Here is a 19,203-nt window from a genome sequence, read left to right on the forward strand (position 1 = left end):
GAGCTTGCACCAGAAATTAATCTACTGTCAAGGAAGAATGCACTTTCTTCAGGGGGGAAAGCACCTTGAAGGAAAAGCCTCCATTAGTTTTCTGACTTTGGGGGAGAGGAGGGGGAGGTGATGGGACGAGTTTTCTAGCCTGTACCGGAGTCAGGAGTGGACGGGGTTAATTAAGCATTATAGCGAAGACTTTTGGAGGGAACGGGAGGGAGGGAGGCGAGCGACCTCCTGCATTCTCCTCCTCTTTTTTTTGGACGCGTGTGTCTCTGCTTCTAGAGTGGGGCTCAAAGGCTTGTGATTTGGGGGGGCTCTGCAGACCCCACGTGGAGCCAGCACAGAGGATCTATGGTCAGTGCCTTCTCCGGATAAAAACGCGGCAGCAAACTTCCAGACTGAAAGCAACCTTTTCTTTTGCCAGGAGTGGGAAGAAACCCCTTTGCTGTTAATGAATTGATGCCTGTATATGGAGTTAAAATCACTTTTTTTTTTTTTTTCTTATGTGCAGCAGGAGAAGGTGAAGCCCCCTCCCCAACACATACACACACTGCTCAGCTCATCTCACTCAGGAATATTTGTTTAATCTGGATCTGTTGTTTGTGTGCCTGTTGTCCTATACAAGGCAGGCGGATATTTTGGGCAGTTAAACTTTGCTCCGTACTTTTGAGCCACTTGATCCTCTGCAGCAATGGGATTACAAACCTGGGGCATCTCCTTTTTGTTTCTGGCGCTGGATGTGTGCTCCTGGGTAGGAGGGGTAAAGCTTCAACCTCATATGTAAGTATTAAAGCAATGAACACATATTGCCATCTGCTTGTTTTAAATCGGACTCTCTAGTGCAGGGGTGTCAAAGTCCCACCTCGAGGGCTGCAATCCAGTCGAGTTTTCAGGATTTCCCCCATGAATATGCATGTGATCTATTTGCATGCACTGCTTTCATTGTATGCTAATTGATCTTATACATATTCATTGGGGAAATCCTGAAAACCCAACTGGATTGCGGCCCTCGAGGAGGAACTTTGACACCCCTGCTCTAGTGCTTGCAAACGCGCTTTAAAAGTATCCTGGTGCCCTAATCAATGCCACCCCCTTCCTCCCCCCTACCATTGCATATTCTTTCCCTAAGCGTCTTCCTGATATTGCATGATTGAATTGGACCGGTGCTACTCTCGGCAATCCATTGCTTGCTTTTAAAAGGAATTGCTGTCAGTGATAATCCCCCCACCCCTCATTGCTGCAAACCTCACCCCCCTCTCTAGTTGTAATCCTTTGGTCAAGGGTCCGGGGAAGCTTGCCCCCTTTTCCTTGGGAAGGTCTGCAGATTGATGAAAGCATCCTGATGAAGCCTCAGTGAGAGAGGCACTGTCATGACGAGGTCAGGTTTACTTAAATTGTGAGGATTGGGCAAATATTTGCGGGGGAAATTACCTAGGCTTCCTCTCCCCCCCATCCGGAATCTTTCTAACCCGCGGTAAATCCTTGGGTGAGCAATTGCTTAAAAAACAAACAAACTGTAATTGTGCAGACGAGTGAACTCTGCAGGACCACTGTGATCCATAGGCACTGATATTTAATTCCTTAAAATTGTTGTTTTTTAAAGGCACTGGAGTCCGGCGGATCCGGAGTTTACCTTTTTCAGTGCACCTCCTGCTTCTCAGATCATTCTATCTATTGTGCATGGGTATAAGTGATTATCTTTACTGGCTTACCAGTACACTCCTAAATAGGGAAGCAGAAATAGGGCCATAAGAAGGGACGTGTAAAAAGGTCAAGGGTCACAGATTTGATATACTGTCTGTCTTTGGTACAACAGACAAATCAATTTACTTATATTATGTACAGATACTTCCTCTGTTCTTATTGGGCTCACATAATTTAGAGAGATTTTAAAAAGGGGAAACAAATAGCTTTTTTTCCCCTCATTGCTGCTGGACTCTGCTTCCCAACAGGTTGGATTATCAAGCTATCTACAAATTATTCATGAGAGATTTTCATGGATGGGGAGTCTCCTTTACTACTACTATTAATTATTTCTATAGCGCTATCAGACGCACGCAGCGCTGCACAGAGTCACAAAGAGTAAGAAAACAGTCCCTGCTCAAAAGAGCTTACAATCTAAACAGGCAAGACAGACAAACAGGATGTCATGGATACAGTTAAGGGGAACGGTTCATAAGCTGGCTGGGTTGGAGGACAGAGGAGTAGGCTCTATCAAAAAGGCTATATCAAAAAGGTGGGTTTTCAGTCTGCTTTTAAACACGGAAATGGGCCTGACGGACAAACTCGGGTAATTTATTCCAGGCATAGGGGGCAGCTAGATGAAAGGAATGAAGTCTGAAATTGGCAGAGGCATAAGAACTCAAGCTGACTGAGATGATGGGAGTCACCGGGACAGGTACTCTGTTAGGTATTGGACTTCATCTTGTTTGAATATATGTATGACTTTTGAGCTGCAATAAATGAAAACCAGCCTTAGCACTGCTGATAAGGAACAGACATAAATGTGATATCTGGGCAGCTAATCTCAGGGAATGCAGAGCCAGTTATCAGTCCTTAAACATAAGATATATGGGACACTAAAACAAGTGACACACTGGGAAAAGAACCCCCCAAAAATTGGTGATCTGCTTAAGGAAAAATTCTCTGTGGTTATCCATGATGTCAAAGCAGATCTGACAAGTGACCCAGTTCAAAGATAGCTGGCCAGTACTGGGCTTTTTGAATTTCCATTTTAACATATTGTGACATTTCTGGCCCCTCTTTCTTCCATTTTTTAATCAGTGCTAAAGGTGCCAAAATACACAGGGAGGATTTCCTAAATTCCTTGAACTGGCTATCTTGGCATCTCAAAGCATTGTCATGGAAGTCTTCCAGCCTCAAATGACTCTCATGACTGAGTCTCCATGCAGAGCAAATATCTATCTTACTTAAAGCAGCATGCTCTGTGTTTGTCATTTATATTTTTTCCTTTCCAGAGCAGCGGGAGGAACATACTTGATCAAAAAAAAAATCCTTGGACATTGACTTTAAGCTAAGAAAAAGATTTTGTCTGAGCGTAGCTGGTTTTGTCTTATCCTAACTGGTTTCAAGAAAGGTTTGGACAAATTCCTGGAGGAAAAGTCCATAGTCTGTTATTAAGACATGGGGGAAGCATCTGTTTTGCCTGGAATGTTGCTACTCTTTGGGTTTTGTCCAGATACTAGTGACCTGGATTGGCCACTGGGAGAACGGGCTATTGGGCTTGATGGACCATTGGGCTGACCCAGTAAGGCTATTCTTATGTTCTTATGTAAGTGAGATTGAAGAGTTAGACAGTTTTTGCTTAGTATAGCGAGTTCCAATGCTCAATCACTCTCTTCACGGAGAGAGTGATTGAGCATTGGAACAAGCTTCCAGTGCAGGTGGTCGAGGCACGCAGCATCCCAGACTTCAAGAACAAATGGGATACCCATGTGGGATCCCTACGAGGTCATGCCAAGGGATAGGGTCACTAGGACTTGAATGAGCGGGTCAGTAGAGTGACAGTATAATTAGAATTATACTTAAGGGGTCAGAAGACTTAAGAGGGTGGGTAAATAGTGTGGGCAGACTTGATGGGCTATATGGCCCTTATCTGCCGTCATCTTTTTATGTTTCTATGTTTCTATATAATGAAATATTTACAGTAGTACGGTCCATTGTACCCATTCCTATGTTCAGGCAGGTCTTTCCCACATGCTGTGGCCACTTTTTGCCCTGAATGGAATGGCAGGTTTTCCAAATTAATGGCCACGCGCTAATGCATCCACTAGTGTGGCCATTAACAAAAGATAGCATATGAGCCCTTACTGCTACCGACTCATGAACTAATCCTGTGCTAATCAGTTACCACTTGACATGCTCCCTTGTACAAAATATAAAATTAATTTTTTAGCATGTGGGTATCATATGCACCTTGCCATGAGATGCCTCAGGATGTCCGCAGTACACTATTTTAAGCTCCAGTAAGCTTGCATTATTGTTTATCATAGCTTGGTAAAAGGGCCCTAACTAAAGCTCCTTTTTAGGAAGCCGCGTTAGATTTGTTTCTTGTGGGCAGCGTCTCTGGAACTCAATTTAATGTGGCATTATTTTATTTACTTTGATTTTTACTTTTGTTTATTTTAGTACAGCTTGTTTTAAATTTGTTAAGTTAGTTTTTCTTTTTTTGAGGTGAGGGGGAGGACACAATCTATATTTATATCCTATATTCTATTACAATAGCTCAGTGGTCTCAAACTGGCGGCCCGCCAGGTACTGTTTTGAGGACCTCGGTATGTTTATCATAATCACATATGTCTCTTTAGCTATAAATGACAACAATATTATTATTAAGACTTAGCCAAAAGGAAAGATTTATAAACTATAGAGTTTTACCATGCAAAATTGTCATTTCTTTAATAAGACATTAACTATTTTTTTCGGAGGCCCTCCAAGCACCTACAAATCCAAAATGTGGCCCTGCAAAGGGTTGGAGTTGGAGACCACTGCAATAGCTCATGTAAATTGCTCAGTATGGACACACCAATAGAAAAGGTCATGCTTTGTGACATCACTGTTGATGTGCATATAAACCACTCTGATTTGACAGTATAAGGTTTGAATAAACATTATCAGCGCCAATTAAAAAAATTACGTTAGGCGTCTTGATCATCTAGGCGCCCCGATTTAGGTGCCTAACTGTACGCACCTTTTATGGAATCAGTGCCTATGCTGTACTTCAGAAAGGTGATCGTAAACCAGCATCAGCTACAAACCCATCAGATGCTCTTTCATTTTAGGAAGTTGTCCAATGTGTTCTCTAGGGTTCCTATAACAGCAGCTCCAGAGTAGTCAACAGTGGAAACTGGGTTAGTCTGCTAGCTTTGCAGGCCGTTTGTAGGAAAACATGTCATTAATTTGAAAAGCATTAGCAGGATTATCTAACAGTAGTGCACACCGAACATCATAAAGTGAGGGAGATGCCAGCTGGACTGAAGTCTTTCCTGTATTATGGGGAAAAAAAAGCATTTTGAAAAGATTTGCGTCCTTCAATGAACTTTACAGAAGAAAAGAGAAAAATATTCTAGTGGCATGATTCTGTATAGGCTTTCTGAAGTGTTGAATACCATGGTAATGAAATCATATTCTTGGGTGCTAATACCCTAGAGCAGGGGTAGGCAGTTCCGGTCCTCGAGAGCCACAGGCAGGTCAGGTTTTCAGGATATCCACAATTAATATGTATGAGATGGATTTGCATGCCCTGCCTCCTTCAGATGCAAATCTATCTCATACATATTTATTATGGATATCCTGAAAACCTGTGGCTCTCGAGGAGTGGAATTGCCTACCCCTGCGCTAGTGTAAAAAAGGATTTCCTTAGATTACTCTGGAGCCTATCACCTTTTAACTTCTTCCTATGCCCTCTCATTACAGAGTTTCCTTTCAAATTAAAGAGACTCGACTCATGTGCATTTACATTACGTAGGTATTTAAACTAGAGCAGTGGTTCCCAAACCTGTCCTGGGGGACCCCCAGCCAGTCAGGTTTTCAAGATATCCCTAATGAATATGCATGACAGAGATTTTCATACCTGTCACTTCCATTATAGGGATATCTTGAAAACCTGACTGGCTGGGGGTCCCCCAGGACAGTTTTGGGAACCACTGCTCTAGTTTAAATACCTACATAATGTTCTAGGCGGTTCACAACAAGGTGAGCTAATACATGGGATACAGATAAAATACAAATTAGAATAATGGACTTAAAAACAGATAAAGACAGAAAGCATTTACAATATAATGCAGAAAATACCGGCATGGCAGGGAAAGAAGTAATACATAGAACAGATAAAATACATCAAGTTGAATCTAAGGAACTTGACTGAAAAAATGAAGCAGAATGCATTAAGATACCAGCTTATCAAAGAGTTGAGTCTTTAACAATTTTCTAAAATCAAGATAGGAAGAGACCTCTAACATCATTTTTCCAAGCCATACATTCAATTTAGTGGCTTGAAATGAGAGGGTTCTCTCAAGGAACTTCTTATAACGACAGGAAAACAAGTGCAGCATGCCAAAATTTGAGCACCAAATATTGAATTTGAGTTTTGATGTCATTTGAATAATGGTGGTTAGCAGAGTGGAGGGGATCGAAATGTTAAGGAATTAGAATGTACAGAATGGTATTGTAGGTTATGTCGGGGAGGTTTTAAGCTCCATGGAGAAAGGAGCTCCATCACGCTCCTTTCATTTGAATAGTTTGGGTTAATCGTGCATTGGATCATAGGTGCCAGCTTGGTGGATGCTGGGGTGTGAGCAGTGGAGCACCCCCAACATTGAGCAAATGCCTTCACTTTGTCCAAGGAGGGATGTTTTGAGATGTGTTGAGTACTCCCAGTCGTTCTGATAAATTGACTCTTGTGCACTGGATCTGTTTTAACATAAGAAGTCAGAAACAATAAGAAAATCCAATTATAGTGAATAGGGACTCAACCACTGACTTTTGTGTGTGTTTGTGGACCAGCAAAGTACTCCATACAGGAAGCAAAGCAAATCTACTGTTTGCTAGCACCCCTCACACCCACCTCAGATTAGCGGAGTTTTAGTCCTCTTAACTTAATCATTTGTTCCTTTTCCTTCCTGCGAAACTCAAGAGGTTTCATTGTGTGCTGCAGGCCTTGCCAAGACCTTTTGGAAAAATACTAAATAATTAAAAAACCCACCATCTTGGGCCTGAAGGATCAGAAACAGATGAAAATCAGTCTTAATTGGAAATTATTAAATGCATATATTGTACATTTATTTATATACCACTTATATCTTAAGTGGTTTGCATTCAGGTACTTTTAGCATATTTCCCTATCTGTCCTGGCAGGCTCAAACTCTACCTAGTGTACCTGGGGCAATGAGGGGATTAAGTGACTTGCCTAGGGTCAGAAGGAGCAGCGAGGGATTTGAACCCACAACCTCAGGGTGCTAAGGCAGTAGCTCTAACCACTGCGCCACACACTCCCACACCAGGATAATATCAGCAGTAGAAAAGCTAAATATTTTCTTGTTATGATAATTTGTTTGCTTTGTGTAGAACAGGTATATATGCTTCCTTTGAGTGTGTGGTTTTCTGCCTCATGTTGCCCCTGCTCCATTCAACAAAAATGGGATAAATAAAGCCATAGAAAATCTTTCTGGGAAAAAAAGTTTGAAGGGATTATATTTTTGAGCTCAAAGATTTTGAAGACATATCAAAGACAAACTTTTGCAGTTCTTAAAGTTGAATACTAAAAATCTCACACATTACATTAGTGATTTCTATTCCGCCTTTACCTTGCGGTTCAAGGCGGATTACATAAGAATTGTTAAGATATTAAAAAGTACTTAGGGAATAGTTTGAACATTGTCTGGTTTGCTAAGGAGTAATTGGTATCGCAGGAGGAGTTCAGAGTATGTTTGGTTGTGTTATATTGGTTTTATGTATTTTTTGAAGAGTAGGGTTTTTGTTTCTTTTTTGAAGGGTTTTTTTAAAATTATTTGTTTATTCAATTTTCAATAATACAGATCAAGATTTACTTGTACAGAAAGCTTTAAGTCAAGAAAAGAAAATCACAATAATATTATAAATTCAAAGATATTAAGTTAACTTAAATCAGCTCAAGTCCACAAAAGATCCAAAATGTAATTATAAAACGGAAAACAAAGAAATATTAAGGAAAATAATGCAAGTCAGCTGGTGAGGACATCTTAATTATACTATACTTGAAGGTTTTGTAGTCTGTGGTCGAAGTCAGCAGATTGGTGGCTTCACTCCCAATGTATTTCTCTGAGTGCAGATGAGGCTCTAATGCAGGGGTGTCAAAGTCCCTCCTCGAGGGCTGCAATCCAGTTGGGTCTTCAGGATTTCCCCAATGAATATGCATGAGATCTATTTGCATGCACTGCTTTCATTGTATGCTAATAGATGTCATGCATGATCATTGGGGAAATCCTGAAAACCCGACTGGATTGCAGCCCTCAAGGAGGGACTTTGACACCCCTGCCCTAATGTTTATAGGGATCCTCAGATCATCGCTCGAGTAGCATAACTCACAGCGGTTCTAATCCTCATTAGTCCAAATAACATTAGTTATAGCCAATAAAATTCATTTGAAGTGTTTATTTCTTTAATTTTAATTAATTTTATAAATATGTTACTTAGCTTTTCTTAATTCATTCCCCCTGCTTGCCGACGCGTTTTGAAATACTTTATCAAGGTCGGGGATACAGAAACAAGGTCAGTCCTAAAGACTATTCATTAAGAAAAGCTAAGTAACTTATATTTATAAAATTAATTAAAATTAAAGAAATAAACACTTCAAATGAATTTTATTGGCTATGACTAGTGTTATTGGGACTAATGAGGATTGGGACCGCTGTGAGTTATGCTACTCGAACGGTGGTCTGAGGATCCCTATAAACCAGGGATCTTCAAAGTCCCTCCTTGAGGGCCGCAATCTAGTCGGGTTTTCAGGATTTCCCTAATGAATATGCATTGAAAGCAGTGCGTGCACATAGATCTCATGCATATTCATTGCGGAAATCCTGAAAATCCGACTGGATTGCGGCCCTCAAGGAGGGATTTTGAAGACCCCTGCTATAAACATTACAGCCTCATCTGCATTCACAGAAATATATTGGTAGTGAAGTTGTGAGATTTTTAGTATCGACCTTGGAGACAGCAGCAGAGGGAAAAGGGAAGGAGATTAATGATAACTAAATCATAGGGTCTCTCTTCTACTCATTACATGCTATATAAGCAGTACTTTCCCATGGCATTAATGATAATCCATATAATCTTCTATAGTGGCATTCTTAGCTGCAAACCTGGGAAGTCAGCTTTCAAATTCTCTGTATTTGAGGGACATTTGAAGAGGCCAGTTCCAAAACCTATTACGTACGAAAATCTGTTTTCTGAATAAATGCGAGTTTTTATTTTCAAGAATTCTAGCCAACATATCTTTATGCAGTTCACTTAAGTGCTGAATTCATAAAAAATATAAGAACATCAGAGTTGCCTTACTGGGACAGACTGAAGGTCCGTCAAGCCCAGTATCCTGTTTCCAACAATGATCAACCCAGGACTCAAATACCTGGCAAGATCCCAAGGAGTAAAACAGATTTTATTCTGCTTGTCCTAGGAATAAGCAGTGGATTTTCCTAAGTCCATCTTAATGGCTTATGGAGTTCTGTTTTAGGAAAGTATCCAAACCTTTTTTTAAACCTTGCTGAACTAACTGCTTTCATCACATTCTCTGGCAATGAATTCCAGAGTTTAATTACATGCTGAGTGAAGAAATATTTTGTCCAGTTTGTTTTAAATTGATTACTTAATACCATCATCACATGACCCATAGTCCTAGTATTTTTGGAAGGAGTAAACAAATGATTCACATCTTCCCTTTTCACTCCACACGGTGTTTTAAACTCAGTAATTCATGTGTCGGCCCTCTACAAAGCCACACTAGCATTTATAGCGCTGGGCGCAGCAGTAAGAACTCCGACGCTCATATGAGCGTCGGAGTTTTTACTGCTGCGGCCAGCACTATAAACTCTAGCGTGGTTTTGTAAAGTAGAGGATCAATTGCCTATGTTTTTGCTGCCTGTGTATACCTGGAAATTCAGTGCCAGAGCCCGGGGCATAACCTGGCATTAATTTTCGAGGAATAATGTTGAGAGTGTCAGCAAAATACTGAGTGCTGTTGCCTCACTATCTGCCCCATACATTTCAGGACAGAGCGATGCCCATTTTTTTTTTAAGTGGGGAATGGGCCTTCCAAGTTTTGGGGGTTGGGGAAGGCGATGGCCACACTTTGCTTGAGAGAACAAGTTTGCTGTCAATATTGTATAACAGCATATGGTTCTTTTTTTTCACAGGCATAACGTGTGTGCGGAGCAGGAGCTGTCCATAGTGGGACACCGCCAGCCATGTGTTCAGGCCTTCACGCGCATGGCCAAGGTGTGGAAACAGGGCTGTGAGAGACAGCTTTGGTGCTTTGGATATGAACGGAGGTATGTGGTGTTCATTCTTGCGCTGGCTCTTTGACTCACTTATAAGCAGTAGAACTTTCAAAACTATTTTTTTGTGTGTGGGGGGAGGGATAGATGCAGAAAGCATCACAGCTGAGCTGTGCGCTGATGGCTGAGTACAGGGCTTCAACTGCGGGATTAACAAGAAAATATTCCACATGGATGCTGTAAGTTGAAGAGATACAAACTGAACATGTGCAAAGCTATGTACTAATGATTTGATGTCTGTCTGGCACATTGTAAGAGCAGTGGCATAGCGAGGGTGGGGGGTGCCCACCTCTCTGCCCCCCACCCGCCATACTCATGCCTTCCGTTACCACCCTCATACCTCTTTAAATCTTTGCCAGCGCGAGCAGCTTCTCCGGCCTGCTGCATGTTCTGGCATTGGCTTTCTTTCTGATGTCACTTCCTGGCCCCGTGACCCAGAAGTGATTTCAGAGGGAGCCAGGCCGGCGCAAGCAGCAGGCTAGAGTCGTTGCTCGCACTGGAAAAGATTTTAAAGAGTGCAAGAGGTAGGAAAGACGCGAGTGTGGAATGAGGGAGGGGGGTGGAGAGGTGCTGGTGCCCAGGGCGGTCCACCCCCCTGCTTACTATGTCACTGGCTAAGAGCGCCTTCAGTGTCCAGAAACGATAGTCGCATCACTCATCCACACATAAAATTTTATCCTGCACATAACAATTTTGCAAGGCTCCTATTGTGCAGAACAACAGGTGCTGCTACACGCACTGGCCTGGCTCCCTCTGAAATCACTTCTGGGTCACGGGGCCAGGAAGTGACATCAGAGAGAAAGCCAAAGCCACACTTGAACCGCTACCTCCTGGCTGCCTTTTAAAGTCACAGGTACTTAAAAAAAATGCCCCCTAATATTTCTGTATATCTGGGGCAGAGCTTGGGTGGGCCTAGGGAGGTCTGTGGTTGGGGTACTCAGTTGATATTTGTTAGACAGGGGGTACTTAGCTGGAAGTAGTTGAGAAACACTGCTGTAGGCAATCAGCTGGCCTCTCTGGCCCTCTTCCTGCTGGCACCCCCTACTAGCGTCTCAGGGCCCATCTAGAAGGCCTCTGCACATGCGCAGACATCGACATGATGATGTCACGCATTTGTGTGATGTCATCACAGCTACATCTGCACACTTCTGGGTGCCTCAAGCCATGACCACTACCTTTAGTGTGCCCCGGCTGGAGAAAGTGTGAGAGACACTGCTCTACTGTATTATCATCCCCTTCCTTCCTGTGACTAGAGCAGCCTTCCAGTACTCCCCTCCCCACTCTGTTTTCCCATTGTCTGCATCCTACCTATGGCATCTGCTGCTAGTTACAATAGAAGCAGGCAGGGCAGACTCACACCGGGGTGGGGTGAAACAGAAAACTGCAGATAAAGGTTTTGTAAAACTCATCAGAATGTCCAGACATATTACTTATCCTTTTAGCTTTCTGGGCATCTGTGCTGTAGCGAGGGTACACCTCCGCGCCCCCCCTCCTTCCGCCCCCCCACACACCACACTCGCACCCCCTCCCTTCCCACTCTGTACCTCTTTAAATCATCACCAGTGTGGGTAGCTTCTTCGCCTATTGCTCTTGTCGGCGTTGGCTTTCCTTCTGACGTCACTTCCTGGTCCCATGACCTGGAAGTGATTTCAGAGGGAGCCAGGCTGGTGCAAGCAGCAGGCCGGAGTAGTTGCTAGCACTGGTGAAGATTTAAAGAGGTACGGGGAAGGGAAGGGAGGTTATGAGCGTGGAGTGGGGGGCAGAGAGGTTCCGGCAACCCTACCAAGATGGCACTCGAAGCGGTCCACCTTGACCCCCCCCTCACTATGCTACTGCTGGGCATTAAAGTAAAATTCTGCTGACTTCTGGAAAAAAGCCAGACAGTTGGTTATCCTAACCCCATGATTCCTGCATACTTCTGAAATGACCCCTCCCCCTTAACATGTAGAGACAAAGTACTGTATGTACAAAGTTTGCCTGTGGAATGTAGCAGTAGCTTTGGAGGTATAGTTGGGGGGGAGGGAAAGAAATTTGTGGGGTGGTAGATTTTGGTTTTGCGGCAGTTTGTAGGGTTCCTGTGTCAGTTGTGGGTAGGGTAGTTTTGGGCAGTGGAGTGGTTTGTGGATTGATGGGACATTTGCAGAGGTTTAATTGGGAGGGGGGGTTAGGTTATTTCGTGGGGTACTGGGGGTAGTGGTAAGAAGGTGTTTTTCTGGGTAGGATAGTTTACAGGGTGGTGAGGGCGTAAGAGGAGTAGTTTTTGAAGTTGGACAATTTGTCGGAGGTTGTTTTAGGGAGTTGGGGCAGGTTTAGTGGGGGTGTTGGGGCAATTGAGGGTGTTTTGGGATGAGTCAGTTACAGGGCTGGTGTGGCATTGCAGTGGGTAGCTTTTGGCTGTGGAGTAATTTGTGGGGTAGTGTGGCACTTGAGTGGGGTAGTTATTGCACAATGAGGGCAATTTGGGGGGTGGGGTAGTTGTGAATGGGAGGGGCAGTTTGGGGATTTGGAAGAACAAAGCATTCCACCTTCTAAACGGCTTTGCCCTGTTTTCTAACTGCTACATTTCACTCTGTCTACGTTTCTATGCTATGGAATTTGGAATGCCTCTTCTGTGAACCATATTTTGGGTGCCTTATTTCTCTGACCACCCTGATCCTATTTGACCCATTTTCAAGTAAATATGTCTTTTTAATTTTTTTCCCCCCATTTCTATGCAAAAGAAGTTGGATCTCTCTTCTCCCATAGACGCGCACTGGGATGTCTTTGGGAAGGCTTTGTTTCTCCGAGACCCCCAATCCAATGTGGCCCATTTTTGAACGTGTCCTATCTTTTTACCTGTTTTTGACTCATGTCACGTTTCATCTCACCCTGTTAAACTTTCGGAAAGCTGTATTTTTCTCCCAGAGAGACAGACAAACAGACATTCTTGACCCCTTTTGTGTGATTCTTTTCAACATCCACTGAGTTGGAAAGAATAACTTGACTCAAATTAAACAAGGGTGGGTGGGGAGCGGATAAAGGAATTTACCTTTTATTTTCTTGTTTTGGGAGGTTTTTTAACGTAAGATTACTTACTAGCTGTGTTTGACTAGATACGACTATCAAGAAACTGGAGCACAGAACTCCCCAAATGCACTCTCTGTCTGCCCCCATCCCCAACACAGGAAAGACCTTCTTCCATTTTTGGCTAAAGAATGTTCAGAGTTAATATTCCTCAGACACTTGTGCAACAGCATTTCAGCATAGCTGGCTAGAGTTAGCTGAGCGGAGGTGGATACTGTAGGTTTCCAGGTATGAAGCTCGCTTGATACTTAACCCCTCATCTCCCATTTACATTGCTCTGGTATCCATTTTTCTCATTTAGCAGACAGAAAGACATGTTTGTCCTGCCATGGCTGAGCTGTGAATGGCTACCCTGCCAGACTACTCAGAGATTGGATATTTTGGTCCATATTCTATAAACAGCATCCCTCTTGTAGCCAATCAGGATGCATATTTTCTAAAAAGAAACCACAACAACCTGAGGCAGGCCGCGTCGCGGTTGAGGGAGATGCCTAGGGACGCTTAAGCTCATCCCAGGCTGGGTGTGGGTGTGGTTTTGCCCAGAAGTGGCCTTAGGTGAGCTTAAGTGGCGTCTCCCTAGGGCCGTGATAGGCACCTGAAATGTAGGCCATTGAAATGCTGGCCTACATTTCAGTTAGACGTGGCTGCTAAACTGCTCGGCCACTGCAGGGAACCCCCAAACCACACCGCATGTTGGCCAGCAGAAGGGATGCCCACCCCCCTCCCGCCACCACCCCTGAAACCCCCACTGTCCGCGGTAGGAGGGATGCCCACGCCTTCCTGCCACAAACCGCGAAATAATCCCCGATAGTTTGAATAACATGAAGAAAGAGCTGGCGAAGCTTGAAGAATGGTCTGAAATTTGTCAGCTAAATTTTAATGCTAAAAAATGCAAGGCCATGCATTTGGGCTTCAACCCCCCCACCCCCCTTTAAAACCAGGTAAAAATACACTGACTCCAACTCCATCTTCAAAATAAAAATAGTGTTTAAAATCATAGTATATGGTAAATTTATCATTTTATATTTATACTAGTTTTTTAGCCCGTTACATTAATGGGTGCTAGAATAGATGTGTAGACTTAGGCATTTCTTTCTCTCTCCCTGCCCACTGTTTGTCTGTCTGTCTGTCTTTCTTTCTGTCTGTCTCTCCCCCCCTGTCCAACAGCACCCCTTCCCTGCTCCTCCCTGTCTCTCTCAGGCAAGCTCTCCTCCCTTTTACCTCCGGCTCCTTCACAACGCTGTCTGTGTGCTTAGCATCGGTGCCTTGACCCCTAGAGGCCTGGACATTTGTCGTTCATTGAGGTGGAGACTGGCTGGGGTGTGGGAGAGGGGAAGCCATTGCCGTGTATGCGCATGAGAACGAAACCGCTGCAGGCTCTTACTGCGCCTGCGGGGGCACGGAGTCATGGAGACACACAGATTGAAGTGCACATGCTTGCTAATGGTTTTATTATAGCGGATATACGTATGGTACTGAAGCATTTTGCCCAGGGTCTCAAGGAGCAATGCGGGATTTGAACCCACAACCTCAGGGTGCTGAGGCTGTAGCTCTAACCGCTAGGCCACTCTTTCCAGATCAAAAAATCTGAACCCTAGAACTCAGAGTCAGATCTGGAGTCAGAAGTGGCGTCGAAGATGGAGTCAAAGGTTTGATGTACTGACTCCACAGTTCTGCATGAAATTAAATTGTTTTTCTTATAGTCTACTAATGAACTTCTGTACATTTGTCTTCCAGAACAACATATTATACGGCCTACAGGCAGGTCTATAGAATGGAGTATCAGACCGTTTACAAGTGCTGTCCTGGTTGGTCTCAACTCAACGGGGAAGCCGGCTGTCTACACTGTAAGTTTTGCGATGGTTGAAAAACTCTCCTAGTTTGCAAATGTTTCTCCTCTGAATTGCTGGTTGACTTATTTAGTGTATTCTTATATTGAGCAGTTCCTTTTATTGAGCTCGACAAGAGTTGGTTGCCATCATAGTTAACTGTAATTGTTTCGTGAAGCAATTTAGCACAAGTGGTCTTGGTGTGGTAAGAACATAAGAATAGCCATACTGGGTCAGGCCAATGGTCCATCTAGCCCAGTATCCCCTCTTCACGGTGGCCAATCCAAGGCAGAAACCCAAATAGTAGCAACATGCATTTAGGATGCTTTGTTTGGCTTCAGATGGCATTCTCCAATAATGGCTGTTTCATGAGGGAAAACAATATGATGATGTGAAAATCTGGTAAACACATTCAGGCTCATATTCAAATCATGGAAGACAATCTTATGCCATCTGTGGTGATACCAGAAATTCAGTGCTAGCGCTGTACCTGGCCACTGGCATTGAATTTCCAGTCTATTTTTGCCTGGCTGAGACATACGGCCTCTTTTACAAAGCCGCACTAGCTGCGGCCCTGCGCTAAAGGCCCCAAAGCCCATAGAGATTTAAAGGGCTTCGGGGCTGTTGCCATGCAGCAGCCGCTAGCGTGGCTTAGTAAAAGAGGCAGATAGCCAGCTAAGACAATATTCATAAGAACATAAGCAATGCCTCCGCTGGGTCAGACCTGAGGTCCTTCGTGCCCAGCAGTCCACTCACGCGGCGGCCTAACAGGTCCAGGACCTGTGCAGTAATCCTCTATCTATACCCCTCTATCCCCTTTTCCAGCAGGAAATTGTCCAATCCTTTCTTGAACCCCAGTACCGTACTTTGCCCTATTACGCCCTCTGGAAATGCATTCCAGGTGTCCACCACACGTTGGGAAAAGAAGAACTTCCTAGCATTCGTTTTGAATCTGTCCCCTTTCAACTCTTCCGAATGCCCTCCTGTTCTTTTATTTTTTAAAAGTTTGAAGAATCTGTCCCTCTCTACTCTCTCTATGCCCTTCATGATCTTATAAGTCTCTATCATATCCCCTCTAAGTCTCCTCTTCTCCAGGGAAAAGAGTCCCAGTTTCTCCAATCTTTCTCTATCTATCTCTCTCTCTTTCTCTCTCTCCCTTTCTCTCTCTCTTTCTGTCTCTCTCCCTTTCTCTCTCTCTTACTTTCTATCTCTCTCTATATTTCTCTCTGTCTCCCTTTCTCTCTCTCTTTCTGTCCCTCTCTACTCTTTTTATGCCCTTCATGATCTTGTAAGTCTCTATCATATCCCCTCTAAGTCTCCTCTTCTCCAGGGAAAAGAGACCCAGTTTCTCCAATCTTTCTCTATCTCTCTCTCTTCCTTTCTCTCTCTATTTCTGTCTCTCTCCCTTTCTCTCTCTCTCTCTCTTTTTCTCTGTCTCCCTTTCTCTCTCTCTTTCTGTCCCTCTCTACTCTCTCTATGCCCTTCATGATCTTGTAAGTCTCTATCTTATCCCCTCTAAGTCTCCTCTTCTCCAGGGAAAAGAGATCCAGTTTCTCCAATCTCTCAGCGTATGAAAGGTTTTCCATACCTTTTATCAGATGTGTCGCTCTCCTCTGAACCCTCTCGAGTATCGCCATATACTTCTTAAGGTACGGCGACCAATATTGGATGCAGTACTCCAGATGCGGATGCACCATCATCCGATACAACGGCAGGATAACTTCTTTCGTTCTGGTTGTAATACCCTTCTTGATTATGCCTAGCATTCTGTTTGCCTTCTTAGCGGCTGCTGCGCACTGTGCCGTCGGCTTCATTGTCATGTCCACCATTACCCCCAAGTCCCTTTCTTGGGTACTCTCATTCAATAAAAGTCTCAGCAGCCAAAGATATACCACCTTTTTATTAATTTGATTTTTTATACCATTCTCCCAAGGGAGGTCATAATGGTTTATATTTTTCCTTGTCTTTCCTGGTGCGCTCAAAATCTATCTAATTGACCTGGGGCAATGGGGGATTAAATGACTTGCCAGGGTCGCAAGAAGCAGCGTGGCTTTGAAACCACAACCTCAGGGTGCTGAAGCTGTAGCTTTAACCACTGTGCCACACTCTCCCCATTTTTAGGCTGTTGAATTTAGCTAGCGAGCCGTTGAATATTGGTGGTGACTGGTTCTGTCACGCGACATAGCTGGTCACCAGCTAATCTGGAGACCGGGATATTCAGTGTGAGATAGCCGGTTATCCCCCGCTGAATATCGGCGTATAGCTAGCTATGTGCTATTTAGAGGACTGGGAGCTTTTCCTGATCGTCTAAATAGTGCTGAATATTGGACCCATTGGTTCTCAAGCACAATCGGGTTCTTTACCAGATGTGATAACTTATAAGAACATTGGATCAAGCCAATGCTCCATCAAGCCCAGTAGCCCGTTCTCACGGTGGCCAATCCAGGTCCCTAGTACCTGGCCAAATTCCACAGAATAGCAACATTCCATTCAGAATCCTAAAGAATAGGAAGATTCTGGAATCTCAAAGAGTGACAAAAGATTCTGGAACCCCAAAGAGTAGCAACATTCCATACTACCGATTCAGGGCAATCAGTGGCTTCCCCCATGTCTTTGTCAATAACAGACTTTTCCTCCGGGAACTTGTCCAAACCTTTCTTAAAACCAGCTACGCTATCCGCTCTTACCACAACCTCTGGCGATGTGTTCCAGAGCTTAACTATTCTCTGAGTGAAAAAAAAAAAATTCCTCTTATTGGTTTTAAAAGTATTTCCGTGTAACTTCATCGAGTGTCCCCTAGTCTTTGTCATGGAGTGAAAAATCGATCCACTTGTACCCGTTCTACTCCACTCAAGATTTTGTAGACACCTCCCTCGTTAAGTGTGAGAGATTGTTTGATGAGTGGCTTTTGCTTTCCTTTTTCACTCCCCACAGTTTTAACCGATTTCGTACTGTTTGAATAATCCAAGTGTTTAAGGTATCTAATCATAATGGTCCTTGGGTCAGGGTGGTCTTGCCTTATCTTCTTTTTGACAGCTTAAGGAGAGGGCTTGGCATGCCCTTGCCCTTCTTTGCAGGACACAGTCAGCTGGAGGTGGGACTCTGATCAAAGAAGAGACACTTCACACTCCAAACCTGTTAAACTGTCACTGAGGGCATGGATAAGGAAGTGCAACAGGAGGGGGCAGGCGCCCTGTCAGCAACCTAACACCATACTCTTCAAATATTTAAGTGCAGTCTGTTGTGGGGGGGAGGGGGGCTGGGGAGGGAGGGAAGGTGTACCCTGAAGAGATTCTGGGTGTGCCATGAGAGATTCCAGAATTATAAAAATTCCCTTCATAAGTATACCTACTACTATTTATTATTTCTATAGCACTGAAAGGCGTACGCAGCGCTGTACATTTCAACATACATTAGACAGTCCCTGCTCAGAAGAGCTTACAATCTAATTTAGACAGGACATTTCAGGGTTAGGGAGGTTATAGTGGGTCTAGGTATCTGACAGCAGTGAGGGGGAGTTAAGAGTTGAAACCCTGCCAGGGAGGGAGCACGCCATATTGATTCAGGCAACCTGTTCCAGGCATATGGCGCCGCAAGAAAGAAGGGACGGAGTCTGGAGTTGGCAGTGGAAGAGAAGGGTACAGATAAGAGGGGCTTGCCCAACGAGCGGAGATCACGGGGGGGAGCATAAGGGGAGATGAGTGAGGAGAGATATTGGAGGGCTTCAGAGCGAACGCACTTGTAGGTCAGCAAAAGGAGTAACTAGAATAGATGGCACATGTCATGTATGAAAGAGTCTGTCAATGTTTTAAGCGTCTGTGTGCTTAAGGAAACAACCGCCCAGACAAGCATCATTCTTTGACATGATTAGTCCTTGAAAACTAATGGAAAGTAATTTAATTTTTATTTTTTATGCAGTAGTTATCCTAATTTGAGCAACAAAGCCATCAAGGCTTTGTTACCATTTGGATCTTCTTATCTTTGCGAACTTGGACTTTCAGCTCTGACAGAAATTAAGGGCTCCTTTTACAAAGGTGCGTTAGGGCCTTAACGCGTGGAATAGCGCACGCTAAATTGCCCCGCGCGCTAGCTGCTACCGCCTCCTTTTAAGCAGGCGGTAGTGCTAATCCGGTGCATGCTCTAAAAAGGCTAGCGCACTTTTGTAAAAGGAGCCCTAAATAAAACAAGAAAAAAAAGAGAATGACTGCAGATGGTGGATGATGAAAGTATGTTTGCTTGTCAACTATCGAACTGCATTTTGAGTTCAT

General features: G+C 43.9%; 1 protein-coding gene across 2 annotated transcripts in view; it reads left to right on the forward strand.

Annotated features, from left to right (window-relative positions):
- The first annotated feature begins 251 nt into the window (after positions 1 to 251).
- The window catches only part of MEGF6 (multiple EGF like domains 6), a 276,556-nt gene continuing 257,604 nt past the window's right edge, over positions 252 to 19,203 (forward strand). For both annotated transcript variants that reach the window (XM_033922100.1, XM_033922102.1), the window contains exons 1-3: positions 252 to 774; positions 9,903 to 10,037; positions 14,844 to 14,953. In XM_033922100.1, the coding sequence (XP_033777991.1) occupies positions 686 to 774; positions 9,903 to 10,037; positions 14,844 to 14,953 (334 nt within the window). In that variant the 5' untranslated portion in view covers positions 252 to 685. The remainder of the gene's footprint in view (positions 775 to 9,902; positions 10,038 to 14,843; positions 14,954 to 19,203) is intronic.

The sequence above is a fragment of the Geotrypetes seraphini genome, chromosome 15 (genome assembly GCF_902459505.1).
Source record: "Geotrypetes seraphini chromosome 15, aGeoSer1.1, whole genome shotgun sequence".
Lineage (NCBI taxonomy): Eukaryota > Metazoa > Chordata > Amphibia > Gymnophiona > Dermophiidae > Geotrypetes > Geotrypetes seraphini.